Genomic DNA, 16821 nt, shown 5'->3' with positions numbered 1-16821 from the left:
AGTCATCAAGCTGGGAAAAACTCAGTTGACAAATGAGCATAGGTGTTCTTGGAAAGGGCAAATCACGCACAGGACAGAAGGTTAGAAAAACCAACAAAGGTCCTTGCCTTCTTTTGGCAATAAAGGCACATCTATTACTTTGTATCTCAGTAGCACCTCGTGGCCGCAATTGTGATCAGGGATCCAGTCCCTTGGTACTGGACAAACACATCATGTGAGATAGTTCCTGCCCCCAAAGAGTTTAAAATAATAGACAAGCACACAGTGAGTGGGGGTGGAAGGGAATGTCTAGGTTGGAGCAGGTCTGAAAGGCAGTCAGGTTATACAAAAACATTAATAGGAATACTGTAAATTAAACCCTTAAATGAATATCATTTCACTGTGGCAGTTGTGCATTATATTACAATCTGCATGTTTTCTAGCAAGAAAGGTATAATGACAAACTGTGTAGAGCTTTTAGTAATACTAAAATTCAGCAACAGATGGCAGCAAAAGCATAGTACTGTTACTGAACTGGAGAGCTTTTTAATTGAAACACAGTAACTATGATTTAAAATCAGCTGTTGTGTTTCAGTATTGTGGTAGAGCACAAGCCTTTCACCTAGAAAATCTGTGTTCTGTTCCTGGCTTTGCTGTTGAATTGGTTCTTGAATTTGGGAATTTAACTTCTCTTTGTTGGAGATCAGTGCATGATGGAGAAACTGTACCAGCAGCAGGGATGGGGAGTGCCACAAGAGTGTCTATGTGCGTTCTTGGCCATCGGAGGATCTCTTGTACTGAGGTCTTCCTTCCAGTGCTGGATCCACGAGCTCCTCAGCTTGATTTTTGCTCTCTGTTTGTACAGAGCCTAGCACAATGGGGTCCTTGTCCATGACTAGGGTTCCTAGGCACTTTGATAATACAAATTAATAATAATAAGTTTCATGAGCGTTGCAAGGCAAAGCAGCCACGCCACACCAGAGGATCTGGCCCTCTGTGTTAAATATATTGCTTTAGCTATGTTTCTAAGAACACCCTAGATTTATTAGAAGTGAATGAATTTTACTTGACACTATAGTCTTCGTTTACTCTTCATATTTTTCTCCTCTTCAACCTAGAGAATCAGTTAAGTCAATTACACTTCTGTTAATAGTCAATTTCACTTTCCAGTTTAGTGCTGCAATGTTTAGGTTTCAAATAACACCATGGGGAATGTTCATTATGTCTAAAAACAAATACTTCCCTTAAAAAAAAAAAAAAAAAACCTAGTGGAAACACTTTTTCTTTTTACACAAATTGGAAAAAAAAAATCACGTTGATGGCATTCTTTTTCAAAGTTAAATAACTTGTGCTTAAGGCACTTTAGCATTTTATTTTCTGCTAGAAATTAGTCTGGCTCTCAGAAGGATATGTTGATAGAGACAGTTAAACCTTCAGTGTTGATTTAGGTTGGAGCTCCTATATTTGCTAATATGCTAGCATACCTTGTTAAGCAACAGTGATTGCTGGTGACAATATTTCAGATTTGTTGTCGAGAGAAAGTATGCATGCTAAAACCTGTCCCTTTCCTCCCCTTCCAGGCTACAAAGTGGGATGAACCTGCAGATTTGTTTTGTAAATGACAGTGGAAGTGACAAGGATAGTGATGCCGATGACAGCAAGACTGAAACAAGCTTGGATACGCCTTTGTCTCCAATGGTAGGTCTGATCACTAAGGCCTTTTGTGAAACTAGTTAAGAAATAAAAAGATTTTAAAGCACAAGTATGTACATGAGCTTCTATCATTTAAAATAATTCTTTAGCACATGCATATGCCATTCTTAATATATTTAATATAGGTATAAATTAAGTTATGATTGGGAAAAGTTATAAACTGGCAATGATATAAGCGGACAAGGAGCTTGTTAAGATAACAAGATGGTTATAAAAACTTAACAGTCCTTGATTATCTGTAAAATATTTTTGACTGCTGGCCACAGTTGGCAAACTGTTTCTGGGTAGAGAAACAAGGTGGGTGAGGTAATATCTTTTATTGAACCAACTTCTGTTGGTGAGAGATCCAATAAAAGATATTATCTCACCCACCTTCTCTCTAATATTCTGGGACCAACACAGCTACAACAAACTGCATATTGCTAGGTAGCTCAGATGTGCTAGATATGTGAATAAGTTCCCTCCTTTTATGGGCTGGTAACAGTAAGGAAGGGAATGGCGTGGAGAAGCATCAGCATCCCACCGCCCCTTCCTTCTGAACAATATTGTAGCAAGGAAATTAGCAGATCTGCTACAATTCCCTCTTTCCCCCTATATTAACAATACCCGAGGGCCTCCAACCCTTACTGGGATTTCCCAGAGTTTGATTCAATCCATTCCCTTCAAACACTCACTGATCTAGCAGGTTTCTCTCCCTAACTAAAACTCAAGTTACCATTAGCATTTAAGTGTTCCTGTCTTGAAAAATGGTTTTTGATATTTAAAAATCATTTTGTTGATCAAATAAAATTAAATGATCTCTATCTCCCCTGAAGAAGTCACACCACTTGCATACATGAAAATTTTGAAGCTTTAAAGCTAAAATTTCTTACAGTATTGTCTATCTTAAAGTGTGAATGTTGTTATACGCTTACAACTGATGTGTGTGTACTTTCCTAGAGCAAGCAAAGCTCCTCCTACTCTGACAGAGACACTACTGAAGAGGAATCCGAATCCCTAGATGACATGGATTTTCTCACTAGACAAAAGAAACTGCAAGCTGAAGCCAAAATGGCTTTGGCTATGGCAAAACCAATGGCCAAAATGCAAGTGGAGGTGGAAAAGCAGAACAGGAAAAAATCCCCCGTAGCTGATCTTGTGAGTATCAAACCAAAGGCCAGGATGCATTCAGTCACCACCAAATGTTAACAATTTGTTGTTTTTCTGTTGGGATACTTAACCACTTGAGAATCACTATTTCTTTCCAATTATCCAAATTCTGTAATAGTGCATCCAAATATCTCCAAAACTACATGAACAAAGGATTTTTTATTTACAAAGAGTAAAATATCCTTAAAATATTTTGTAGCCCTCATTACAATCTGAGAAAGTAGAGAAAATAAATTCTATACAGTGAAACGTCCTCTAGCTTTAAGGTGCTATCTTGCAAACACGTTTTATTGGGTGCAGTGCTTACTGCCACAGGTAGTCTTATTTAGATCAAGCACTACACCTGCTAGTAAACATTTGCAGGCTCAGACCCATACTTAATATTGTATAATAATGAAGCCAAACTGTGTCTTACAAGTTAGAGGTTGTGTGTTCATATGTGTGTGTCTATTTGTTTATATAAATAATAAATAAGTGTGTTTGAGAAAGAGATTCTTAGGAAACTCTTTCCTAGTTGTTACAAAATTATCTGAGATTATTCAGCTGGAAATCATCAACTTTAGAACAGGGTTTCTCAACCTGTGGTTCCTGTCCCACGGGGCTGGCTGGGCTCACCTCCCTGCTCCAAGTATTGTAACCTCTAGGGTATCAGCACCAGTTAGGTTTGGCCCAGCCTTCATGATGACGGGAGTCCTGGCAGGCCATATTTGAGTGAGTGGCACTGCAACCCCATGAGCCAGGTGACAAGTCCACTCACACAAGTTTTGTCCGGGGGGACAGCGCCAAACCTGAGCGGCTCTGCAATCCCAGAGGTTGCAACACCCGGAGCGGAGAGCCAGGCCCTGTTAGGCCCTCAGCACAGGACCTGCCACTGTGGGGTGAGTGCCAGGCAGGACCTGACCAAAACCACCCCCACCTCCATCCCTATTTACTGCATTACCACAGGCCATAAACATTTACAAATGGGTCCTGATCCCAAAAAGGTTTAGAACCACTGCTTTAGAAGATTTGACCGAATAATAAAGATATTCAAATTCAGAAATGGAGTAAGGTATGACAATACAGTGTACTTCGAAAGGATGTTTTTGCAGTTAGTGGAACTACCCGCAAGTGAAGTTCTGTTTATTCACATATAATAATATCTGTGTGTGTGCTGAAAAATAAAGTGCATATAATTTTATCAACATTTTGAAAGGCTTAAATGTTATTTTAGGAGATAATTTGCATCCACCCATTATCAGTAAATGAGAACTAACTTTTATAATAAGCCTTTGTTAATTTTTAACTGTGTGTGTAATATGTATATAGAGAGAGAACAGAGAGAGAACTAAGAGAAATATATAATCATTACTACCACTATTCACAAATCTGTTCAGATTAGTAATTAAAGAACCAATAAATACAGCAGAAACAAAACTCTGCTAAGCAGAAATGAAAACCAAAAAAAGTACTTGAAAGTAGAATGTACATTTTAAAGATGAGATCTTAACTCTATAGTCATTTTTCCAACATATATAGTAATGTAATATATGAAAAAGTTAATCCCAGATTTAAAATGGTTCCATATGTTTTCAAATAAATCTCTCCCACTGTATATTGTATAAATCACTCTCTGAAGAGCAGCAAAAAAGTAAGGCTAACCATTCATCCATCTATCCTGTCTGCCTGTGTTAAACATAAAGGCTGATTGAGAATTAAAATGGTATCTTAATTTAAAACAGCCAGTAATTGGTAACAGCTGTCTTTCTAGATGACTTTTCTCAAGACTTTTTCTATTTAAGTTGACACTTGTCTAGTTTAATGCCACATCAATGTTTATATTGTGATGATGTAGATACAGTCCAGTGGCTCAACACTTTGTTTTAAATTTGATTCTTAGTGTTTGAGAAATGGCTCAGTCAGGAATATCCATATATGCCAAAGGGAAGTGCAGTTACCATGTATAATTGCATATCAGGCAAGAGATTTAGGTATGACATTTCAATCAGTAGTTGCAGAGTCAACATGGGTCACTGTAGTGGGTCATTTATGAAGTGATATCTGGGGGGGAAATGAAGCAATGAAGCTAGAAGGTTATGACTACAGGGAGGATGATTATTTTTGTGACAATTTATCATAAAAGGATTTATTCATCCTTGTTCTTTCCTTTGAAAGGCTGACTTAAACATTAATCAAAAGTTTTCATTTTGGAAGTCTCAGTAAATGGGCTTTCTATGGCTACATGAAAGCGTGTGCATGGTAGGGGGTGGGGGTAGGGGAGGGTAGTACCTGGAATGTCAACACATTTATCATTTTTATTTAGAAATATAAATAATTTGAAGTAATAATAACCTAAAAGGCCTTTAATCCATCTTTAGCTGCCACATATGCCTCATATAAGTGAATGCTTGATGAAAAGAAGTTTAAAACCCACTGACCTGAGAGATATGACTATTGGGCAGCTACAAGTGATAGTCAATGATCTCCACTCACAAATAGAAAGTAAGTGATTTTTGTTTTAATTCTTTCGTATTTTCCTTTTAATTGGCTATAGTACATTAACTTAGGTGTGGGGAAAAGTGCAACATGTATGTTACCACAGGAAGAAAGTAAGTCTTGTGTGTTCATTTTGATGCATTAATTTGAAAAATCACATTTGGCCAAACTTGTGTGGGCCTTAAACTCAACTCACCGGCACTGCTGTCTGTATGTAACGTGATAATTTTAAAATGCTGCGTCCCATCAATGCCAAAATTTCACTGACTGTTCTAGGTATCAGTGGGCAGAATCCTACTGATTTGGGGGAAAACCACACAAGAGGGAAAACGGAGGCACAGGGCCATCTGTTTTTAACACAGCCACAGTTTCAAGCACCTCTGCAACTGTATGTAACTCAAACAACTGGTTGATGGCACCAATTAACCTCTTTTAGCATAACAGTATTCCTATTTCAGCTCTGCCTGTGCTCCCAATAGAGTTGAGACATGTTGACTTATCTCCCAGGGAGAAAGAATAATGCTGGGTGGGAAGAATGGGGGCATGGCACAAAGCCCCTGGCACATGGGGGAGAATGGGAATCTGAGTATGAGATAGGGGACACAGCCCCTGTTGGAGGAGAGACTGGAGGATCCTGGCACTTGAGGAAGAAGGAATAGGGGTGCATACACAGCCGCTGGTATGGAGGAGAATGGGGTGTGCACACAGAGCTGGGGGGCAGAGAGGAGATTGGGGACCCTGGCATGTAGAAGAGTGGGCAATACAGGGGACACACAGAGTCCAGGGAGAGGGAGGGACTGGGAGAAGTTTCATGGAGACCCTGAAACAGAGGGGGATAGGAGGGTGGCAGCAGAGTGCTTGCTGTAGGGAGGAATGCAAAGAGCCCCTGGTGTGTGCAATGAGCTCAGCTTATACAAGCTACAAAGTGTGTGGCCTCCTAGCTATTCATATGATAAAACAATCTGAAGTTACATGATTAGTATAGTATAGTAGTAAAGTAACTTGGGCCATAATCAGCCCTGTTGAGGAGGTCAGTGGAGTTGCATCACGGACAAGTATGGTCCATTTGCTTAGGTGAACTGAGCAGTTCTTTGTGCATATGTAACAGGTTTGATGTTTTAAGTCTTAAGTTCTTGTTCCCTTCTGATCTATTTAGAGATATCCAATAGTCTGCAAGGCCCAATAGTCCAAAGTGCTGAGCAGCTCCTGCAAGATCTGAAAACCAGGCTTCCCTGCATTTCAGGGAGAGTTGGGGGTTCAACACTGTACAGAATCAGGCTTTTTAAAAATCATATCTAAAACGATTTCTGCTCCTCAGGCAGTACTGCTCCAGGGCTTAAGGGGGAATTGTCAACTCAAAATCTAGTTAATTAAAGCTAGATTTAGAAACTACATCTTCCCTTGAGGCTCCCTACCAATTTTTTTTTTTTTTGTATGGACATTGTTGCAGGGCAAACGCATCACCTCCCCCTCAGGGCAGTATAGCCCAATGGCCCAGGTCAATAAGACTGTCTTCCTCTACAGGACTATGCAGCTTAGTGGCCAGAGTCAATAAGGCTGCCCTCTTCCACAGGGCTGTGTGGCCCAGTGGCCAGTAGGGACAGGATGGAGCCCTGGGAGTGGCAAGTGTGCTCCCCACTGAGTCAGGGAAGCCTAACGAAACACGTTAATGGCACCCAGCACAATGACTAGTCCCCCTGGGCTGCTTCTTACCCTTTCCCTGATGCAGTGGTCTGAGCATCTCCAGGATCTTTGGGATCCTCTGCCTGTGCAGCTCCATCCTTCCTTGGGCGTCTGCAGGTGCTTGGGTATCTGCCTGGGTCCTGCCTTGGGTATCTGGCTTCCACAGCTCCCGGGCTGGAGCCTGCAAGGTGCATCCTCCCTCCTCAGCAGTCAGCCCAGCCTGAGCTGAGTTGCTCCCTCTTATACTGTTGCTCCAATTGGAGCATGCCTAGCAGGGGCAAGGGGGTGGGACTTCCTTCACCCAGAGTGTGAGGCTAACCCCTTCTTGGGCAGTGCAGGGTAAGTGCACCCCATCACAGATGTATTTTTCTATTTCTCAAAATGTCTTTTTCTCTCCCCTGTTACGTTGCAATGTCACAGTCATGCTGGAAGGGCATAACGAGTGGGGTCCCGCAGATCAGTTCTGGGTCCAGTTCTGTTCAATATCTTCGTCAGTGATTTAGATAATGGCATAGAGAGTACGCTTATAAAGTTTGCGGACAATACCAAGCTGGGAGGGGGCTGCAAGTGCTTTGCAGGATGGGCTTAAAATTCAAAATGATCTGGACAAACTGGAGAAATGGTCTGAAGTAAACAGGATGAAATTCAATAAGGAAAATGCAAAGTACTCCATTTAGGAAGGAAAAATCAGTTGCACACATACAAAATGGGAAATGATTGCCTAGGAAGGAGTACTGTGAAAAGGGATCTGGGGGTCATAGTGGATCACAAGCTGAATATGAGTCAACAGTATAACACTGTTGCAAAAAAAAGTGAACATCATTCTGGGATGTATTAGCAGGAGTGTTGTAAGCAAGACACGAGAAGTAATTCTTCTGCTCTACTCAGCGCTGATTAGGCCTCAATTGGAGTATTGTGTCCAATTCTGGATGCCACATTTCAGGAAAGATGTGGACAAATTGGAGAAAGTCCAGAGAAGAGCAACAAAAATGATTAAAAGTCTAGAAAACATGACCTATGAGGGAAGATTGAAAAAAATTAGGTTTGTTTAGTTTGGAAAAGAGAAGTCTGAGAGGGGACACGATAACAGTTTTCAAGTACATAAAAAGTTGTTACAAGGAGGAGGGAGAAGAATTGTTCTTCTTAACCTCGGAGGATAGGACAAGAAGCAATGGACTTAAATTGCAGCAAGGGAGGTTTAGGCTGGACATTAGGAAAAACTTCCTAACTGGCAGGGTGGTTAAGCACTGGAATAAATTGCCTAGGGAAGTGGTGGAATCTCCATCGTTGGATATTTTTAAGAGCAGGTTAGAGAAACATTTGTCAGGAATGGTCTAGATAATACTTAGTCCTGCCATGAGTGCAGGGGATTGGACTAGTTGACCTCTTGAGGTTTCTTCCAGTCCTTTGAGTCTGTTTTAATGCATTAATAATAAATAAATAAATAATAAAAATGTGTCACATACATGAGTGTGTAAAGAGAGTGTCGTGTCCTTCCCCGCCCTCATCTCTCCTTGCTCTCTGATAGATACAGAGTTTTTACCAAGGGATGTCCACCTCCCAGTGTTAAGAATTAATTAAGTTTGGACTAGGGTATTCTGGTGGCTCTAAGTCAAAAATGTTTGTTGTGCACTGAACTGCTCCTTAGATTGTTGTGCTCGTTAATTACGATCATGGTGCTCTGCAGGGGATGCAGATGATTTTTCCCTGAAGTCCTGCAACAGAGGCTGCTGTTTTTGAGCAACCCGACTGGAATATTCGTTTTATATTCTAGGACATCAGTCAAGCTGTTTAGAACATATGATGTGAATGGCACATAAAGGAGAGAATCAATCAAAAATCAGTTTTACTCTGATTCAGTTTTTTTCGGTTTCTGGGTGGGACAGTGAATCATTAGCAGAACCACAACCTAGATCACTAGATTTTTATTCTGAACATTTCATTTAGGCATCATTTTTGTTCTTGACTGCTCCCCACGCAGGTCTCCTTCTGTTTATCTGTTGAGTGTTGCTTCTAGCTTAAAAGACAGATTTTGTGTGTGCACACGAAGGAGCAAGCACACTTTCCTTTGTGGTGTTTTCTGGATTAGCTAGCAGTAAGTCAGAAATTCAGTAGTCCCCTACCACTCTCCAGAATGATTCATCATATCATTTTGCTTTATTAAGGAAGAACCCACCTTCGCTCTATTCTGAATTGCAATGTATTGTATTCCAGGCAAAGCAGAATAAGCATCCTATAACATTTATATAGTTACCCACTGTCACTTGCGTCACATTTTGGCTGTATTTTTTTGCTTAGAATCATGACATTCCTTAACCTATAAGTAGATATGAACACAGGTTTTTGATTACAGGCTGCAAGAGCTCAGAAAGTCTGTTGTTGTATTCAAGATGTCTGGCATTACCACAAATCTGCCATTGATTTCTTTTACTAAAGTGCAGCTCTTTCATCTGTCTGAGCTGTTTTGAAATACTGCCCGTTTTGTTCACACTGTTTCATTTCCATTCTTCTTTTTGAACAGATCAGGATGCAGATTTTCTGGGCTACAGAACAGTGTCAGGCTTGCAGTTATGGCAGCATTGAGAAGGGGAGAGTTCCAGGAAGCTCGTTACACTCTAGAGACATTTTCTTTTTGGATTACTTTAGGTTATTTTTTCCCCACACACTTTTTCCTAATGAGTGATTTATTTTTTCTTAGTGGGTAGAGGCTTCTTGGACTAAAAGTCTTTTCCAACTGTCTTTAAGTAGATGGATTAGCTAAAATCTAAAGTTTGAGTTGAGAGGATGCTATATTCAGTTATTTCATGAGAACCATAGTAGTTAAAGTCCATATTTGTTATAGCTCTATTAGTAATATAGATAATCTTTTATTCCATTTTGTGATATGCTTCTTTTTATGGAGACCAAACCTTACCTAGGGAATCTTTCTGCTTCTCCATGTAAGCAGTTGTTTACTATATGCAACATGATGATTTAGGAGGAGCTAACAGTTCCCTAATCATTAATCCCTGGATCTACGGTTAAATTAAATTATAAAATCCTTGTCTTTGGTACCAGGCTTGAATGAAGAATTGGTGCAGCTGCTTCTTATTCGAGATGAATTGCACACAGAGCAGGATGCAATGCTGGTAGACATTGAAGACTTGACCAGGTTAGTAAAGTCTTCTGTTAAACACTGCTGCTAGGAATATTCCAAGTTGAATATACTTTCTATGTTTTGGAGCAACATTTGGGTAGAATGCCAGGCCTAAAAGTTGGTGGTGATAAGTAAACCCAGTATCTGTAAGCTGTCACAGAGTGGCTGAAATGAATCTTCCTTTGCTAAATATCATATATGATCACCAGTGTAAGCATTTTAGGTATAATAAAAACTTAAGAAGTTACCACTTTGATTCCCCCTTACATATTTTTTATTGCAATTCATACCATTATTTTGTGTGTTTTATTTGGAAATCTATATTCGAACCCACTGCCAAGGTAAGTGGGTGTTTTGAGCAATAAAAAAAATCAATTACAAATCGATACAGAATAATATTTAAGTAATTTCTGTTACTGAATGATATGTCATTCACCACATGAAGGTTCCTACTCTTGGACCCGATTCATGTCTAAAACCAAGCCACAGTTTTCTCTAAAAGCACTCATAGTAAGGTAAGTGGAACTTCAGAGATGATTACCACAAGGAAATGGGAAACCTGGGTTAACTTTGGGAAGTAGCAGCAGGCTGGAGCCAGAGACTGTATCTTCCTCAGGGCAGGACTGACTTTTAACCTCTTGGATATCTTTTTACACAGTGGTCTCCATCAGTGTTACAGTACTTTAAGGCCATTTCTGCAAGAACAGCAATATAATTCAGCCACAGGCAATCCTAAATATTTTCAGCAACTTTCTGCTGAGAAATATCAACTAGCTGTCCAACTCCATATCCCTAGAGACCAAAATTCTGATATGCCAAGGTCTGGCACTGTCATTTCTGAAAGGTAGAGAATAGAAACTAGTTAAGAATAAATCTGCTTTGGTGCTGCCAGAATGTTTTAATCCCAACACATCAAAAAGGTTTAAAAAAAAAAAAAATCCCCCATAGCATTTGTGTGGTGCAGGCTAGATGAGGTAGACTTTGCAACCAGAAGGATTGCACGGAGATACAACAATAACATTAAGCAGTGGATTGAGAAAAAAACATGCCAGAATACAGGCATCAAGTCCTCTTAGTCCATCATCTCAGATATGATTTAAGGGATATTTTTAATTTGTATAATATTATGGCCGTTAATCTAACACATTTGAAAGGTTTCTGCATAATAAGAATTTAAAAGATGTCGGATTATTTCCAGTGCTTATTGGTCACAAGTAGTATCTTCAGCACTGCAGCATTAAACTATCCATATAAAATTGTATGGCCCGCCAAAAACATTTTTAATACAGTTTTAAAAATCTTTCTGAATAAACATTTTTAAACAAAGTCTATTTTTAAATGATATTTTCAGAACTCCATTTTGATGATATGGAAAAGGTGGGGGAAAATGGTCTGAAATGTTTGATTTTAAAGAAAACAACAACAACTTTTGTTGCATTACATTTGGTTGAAATACAGTTATCCACTACCTGGGAAAGTTTTGTCATAAATGATATGGTAATTGGAGTGTAGTTAAGTCAAATACCATCATTCAAAATAGTTTACATGCCACCTATGGGTGCTTTTAGATATTGCAGTCCTGGCTTACCTCTGTTGCAATCACAAGTAAAGCCTCCTCATTTAGAAATCTTGCATGTGCACAGTTGCTATGTGGTAAATTAATAGAATAATAGTAAAATGGAGGAGGATTTGGGGTTAGGAGTGGAGCTGAATACTTATAAGGTCTCCTTTCGGGCACAGACAAATTGATATCCGTTAGAGATCTCAAGTGTATTGTAACATAGCTTTACGCAAAATAACTGTTATGTGCCAGATGTCTTCTGCCATGAGATGTACAACCCCATAATGGGGGCGGTATCTTAGAAACTTTGAAAAGTAGGGCTGAAAGTCTCTGGCTTGTCCATAAGCAAGGCAGTGTCATCAACATAGTCTTGGTCGGTGAACACTTTTTGACCAATCTTGATTCCGACATGGAGTGGCAAGTCCTAATATCCATTTGATAGCGCAATAGAATAGTGCCAGGGTGAGAATACATCCCTACTGCACATCTGAGGTTGTGCAGAAATCCAGGGAAAGCAGTTGACCAACACGCACTCTCGCACTGATGTGAAGATCATGCACTAGATTTAGCAGAACATCTGGGATGCCAAGACCTTTTGGTGCAGAACAAAGTGCTGATCTGTCAGCTGAATCATGGCTTCAACATGATTCTCAGAAAGGTGTTGGATGTTGTACTTTTGGTGGACATCTGGCTTGTGAGAAGTTGGAAGATGTTTTGAGAGCTGAGCAACAACTGGTCTGTGGTCTGAATTTCCTGGTGCTTCTGTGCCAGCGAAGACCCAGTGAGATTACATTATGGAGGGATTTCCTATGAGGATATAATCAATGTCTTTCAAGGCAGATGTCTACTGTTTGAAATACAGTTCCACTGATGGTTATGGAGGCACCTAACATAGGAGCCCGTGACAGACAAATTCTTGGAGGCATACAATGTCAAGAGCTGAGCAGTGGAGTCATTTGGGACCTTGAAACAGAGGGATGTAGCACAGTCTAATACCAGTTTGGTCACAGAGTTGAAATCTCCGAGTGCTAAAAGAATGTAATGTGGCAGAGTTGACTGGATTTTTGCTGCTACGTGTGGTAGAACAGTGGTTCTCAAAGTCGGTCTGCTACTTGTACAGGGAAAGCCCCTGGTGCGCTGGACCGGTTTGTTTACCTGTTGCGTCCGCAGGTTCGGCCGATCGCAGCTCCCACTGGCCGCGGTTCGCTGCTCCAGGCCAATGGGGGCTGAGGGAAGGGTGGCCAGCAAGTCCTTCATCACTGTCGAAGAACTTGGCCCTCATCCACTTGGTCTGTTGTTGATCTTTGCCCATTACTTAAGGTGAGGCCCTTGTTGGGTACTACCAGCTGGAGCCCGTCACACTCGAGGCTCACATGAGCAGGGCTGACCACACCCTGATTAAGAGCAGCTAACGCCTCTACTACCCAGTACCTTGGGACAAACAGCAGTGGATTATGTAGTTGTGGTGGTTGGACAGTAATCCGTTCTGAGAGATCCTAGTAATGAGTGCTGCTTGTGTTCTCAAATAATATTTAGGATGTTATGTGTACTTGTTGTTGTGACAGGTACTGCAGGAATATGAATTTGCACAATGATTTACACCACTTACTATCGTATGTCTTGTAGTCTTTGTTCGATGTTCCAGCTGTTTCTTTTTCTGTGCTTCCAAAAACATTTCAGCATTCTGAAAGCATTTTGCATCAGTCGTAAATGAAATTGTTTAAACATTTAGAAGTGTCTTTGATATCTTCTATAGCAGTGTATTTCATTGTTACACTTTGTGCTATTACTCTGTATAGTGTGACAAAGCTCTGTCCTTGTCCCCGTGGGTTCTGCGTTTCCTGGCGGATTTCGCTAGCCTCAGAGGTTCACTGTGACCCTCCACATAACCCTTCTCTCTCTAGAGACAAGGGTCACAGCCTACTGAGCCATTTTCATCATAAGCCAGCGAGGGAGGTGAGGAGAAGCTATCCTCCCTTGTACAGTCTCTGTTGTCTCCTAGTCTCAGTGATTAATCAGTGGGCAGGCAAAGGGGGGAGCCCAGGCCCACCCTCTACTCCGGGCTCCAGCCCAGGGACCCTAATAGTATCAGATATGGTATCTGACCTTTTAGAAACATGACACGTACAATTCCCTGGGCTACTTTCCCCCACAGCAGCCCCCACTTCCTCAAGCTCCACTTCACCCTTACCTTAGGACCTCCTTCCTTGTGCCTGATATGATGTGTACTGCTCAGTCTCTCCAACAGCACAACTTCCTCCCACAGCTCCTGACATCCACACCCACTTCACTAACTGGGAGGCTTCTAACTAGTTTCAGCCAGCCCGATTGGCTTCAGGTGTCCCAATCAACCTAGCGTTCTTCCTGCCTTCTGGAAAGTTCTTAATTGGCCCCAGGTGTCTTAACTGACCTGGAGCAGCTGCCATTTAACTTATCCTGGTATCAGGGATTTGTTTAGCCTGGAGCTAATATATCTATCTCCCACTACTTTTCTATAGCCATCTGGCCTTGCCCCATCACAATAGTCATGTCACCAAAGGGCAAGGGATGCAGTGTCAACCCTAATTCCTGGCTAATTCCTCAGTTTGTCACACCGTCTCATTGTTCTGAAACTAACAAATTTAATTTCCTTGGGTGGGAGCAGGGAAAATGTTTGCAGGTTATATGAACCCAGGAGTTTACTTTAGTCTAAGGAATGTTTCTTTATTTTAACGTGTATTGTACACTAGGTAACCAGACCAAGGTCATGAAAGAAATGTTACACTAAACTAATCTGAACACAGTAACTGATTGCTTAATATTTTCTTCATTGGGGAAGCCTTATTTAGGTTGAAGTATGTTTTAAGATGTTGAATAGTCCATTTAATTTTTCTTGATAGTGATTTTTTTTTCTCCTCCCCAGACATGCTGAAAGTCAGCAGAAGCACATGGCAGAGAAAATGCCAGCAAAATAAAGCAAGAAGCAATCAGAATAAGCTAGCATTTATTTTGCTTCTGTGGTTGTACAAATGCTGATGCTCAAGGTGGCGCACAAGAAAATGAGTGTTAGTCATTGATAATGTCTGAAGCTTTATGTCCAGTGATTGGCCTCTGCTCCTTAATTTATTTTAATTTTTTACTTGTGCCATTAAATATCGGGCATTTTAATAATATTATTACAAAAATGTACAGTGCTTATAACATTACAAACCATGGATAAGAAGAAAAGGTAGTTTACCTTTATTTTTGTTTGTTTAGAGATTTTAAGTTGAACAGTATTTTACCATTGACTACTTTTTATTCTTCACTGTAGTTTTAAACAAAGAAACTGTAATTGACGGTGCTATACAAGTAAAAAAAAGAAAAAAAAACAACAAAAAAAACAAAAAAATGCCTGCCTCGTAGTGAAATTGTAGCGTTCAGTAATATGTATATTTTAATCAGTTTTCAACATTTTGTGAATGTTGACTACCTGACATTCATTTTTAGATGTGCTATTAACATTCAGTTGGATTCAGAGAGTTACCTTGAAAGTTTTATGTATAAATATGTAAAATAAAATTTAAAATTTTGTTTCATATGATGTCTTTTTGTTAACTAGTGGTTGACTTAGGTGTTGCACCAGTAATATATTCATCCTACCAAATGTGCAATTCCTAATTTCTCATCACCAGAAAGAGCCTTTTTTGCATATTGCATTTTACAAAAAAAAAAAAAGAGAGAGAGAGAGAGAATGGAGACAGGACCAGATTTTTGTAGATCTATTTATTTGTAAGTTCATAAAGTATATGTGACATGGACGTAGGATATTCTTATATATAGTATTCACTGGGAATCCTAATATCATGACTATTGTTAGAACCAGCAGCACATACAGTAGATGTTTTTACATTTTAATGTCTGTGACTAAATATTCAAATAACTCACCAACTGTTAAAAATATAAATGTGTCAAAATCTTAACACACTAAATGTATCATGTATGGTAATTAACCACTTCACTACCTTTTGGCTGAGATCACAGTGTCCTCCCCAGTTTAGTATCTGCTCCATTTGTGGGCACCGAGGACTGACTAGATAAACAAATAATTCTCTTCAGTCTTTGATTTCATGCTGACATACCAGGTCAATCTACCTATTCCTAGTACTAGTTAGCCAGCAGCTGAAATATACATTATGCAAAACAGGTTATCTTTTACATTTTGCTTTAATTATTTTTTCTCTGAGGTGTGACAAATTTATCTTGAGCAAGGTTATGGCTAAAGAATTATTCAGGATGCTTTAACACAGCCATATGGTACATTAAAATTTCACCTCACATGAAGAATGTATTTTATAAAATTATTTAAATTTGTTTTGTCTCAGCAATTATGCAGTCCATAAATGAGGCACCAAAATGCTGTGGAGCTTGGTAGGTTTTTTTTTTAACAGAGCCCTACTATGTTGTAAGAAACTTCTCTTTGTGGCATAGGTGTTGTCTCCACGTGGCAGATGGCATCTGCTTTTGTAGGGATTAGATGGGTCACACTTTCTAGCACTGATGTACATTCTGTATTTTATTATTAGAAAATATTTGCAGCTTTTCAAGAGGGAAATGTTCAGTTTTTCCTTTAAGTCTAGCAGGAAGAATGTCATTGCTCTGACTTTGCCACTACAGTTTTGTACTAAGTTGACGTTAGCACAGGGGTTCTCAAACTGATCTGCAGATCCCTTTGGGAAGCATGTCATGCTAGTGAAGCATCTGTCAGTCTCCAGTTGGTGATGTTCGCTGCCATTTGTAATCCAGTCCAGGACTTTATTTTTAAACTGAATAAATGAAGCACACTCTGCTCCCTTTGTACATGGCTGCGTCAGGATGCTCTCTGTCTGGTGTTGCTCTGGGTTCAAATATAGAGATGACACCTGAAGTGGAGAGAGACCAAACACACAGGCGGATGTGACCAAAAAGTGCAGATGAAACCAGGTGCGGAAAGGCACCAAGGAGAGATTTAGTACTAATAAGCCTCGGGTGGGATTTTCAGAAGTGCTCGGTGTTGGTATAACTGCTCCCACTGACTTCAGTGGAACAGAGTTAGGCCAGCACTCAGTGCTTTTGAAAATCCCACCTGTAAACTCCTTCCACACATCCAGAGATAGAGAGTAAATAG

The 16821-nt window shown here is 40.0% G+C and overlaps 1 protein-coding gene across 6 annotated transcripts in view; it reads left to right on the top strand.

Moving 5' to 3' along the window:
- Nucleotides 1–14650, top strand: part of LOC144270066 (schwannomin-interacting protein 1) — a 389770-nt gene extending 375120 nt beyond the window's left edge. For 5 of the 6 annotated variants that reach the window (XM_077826269.1, XM_077826268.1, XM_077826271.1 and 2 more), the window contains 5 exons: nucleotides 1560–1677; nucleotides 2632–2829; nucleotides 5199–5322; nucleotides 10057–10150; nucleotides 14599–14650. In XM_077826269.1, the coding sequence (XP_077682395.1) occupies nucleotides 1560–1677; nucleotides 2632–2829; nucleotides 5199–5322; nucleotides 10057–10150; nucleotides 14599–14650 (586 nt within the window). The remainder of the gene's footprint in view (nucleotides 1–1559; nucleotides 1678–2631; nucleotides 2830–5198; nucleotides 5323–10056; nucleotides 10151–14598) is intronic. The other variant, XM_077826274.1, reaches the window with a different exon arrangement.
- The last annotated feature ends 2171 nt before the right edge of the window (nucleotides 14651–16821 follow it).

The sequence above is a fragment of the Eretmochelys imbricata genome, chromosome 9, assembly GCF_965152235.1.
Source record: "Eretmochelys imbricata isolate rEreImb1 chromosome 9, rEreImb1.hap1, whole genome shotgun sequence".
Taxonomy (NCBI): domain Eukaryota; kingdom Metazoa; phylum Chordata; order Testudines; family Cheloniidae; genus Eretmochelys; species Eretmochelys imbricata.
The sequence above is the reverse complement of the archived record's forward strand: the minus strand, read 5'-3'. Positions and strand labels throughout refer to the sequence as shown.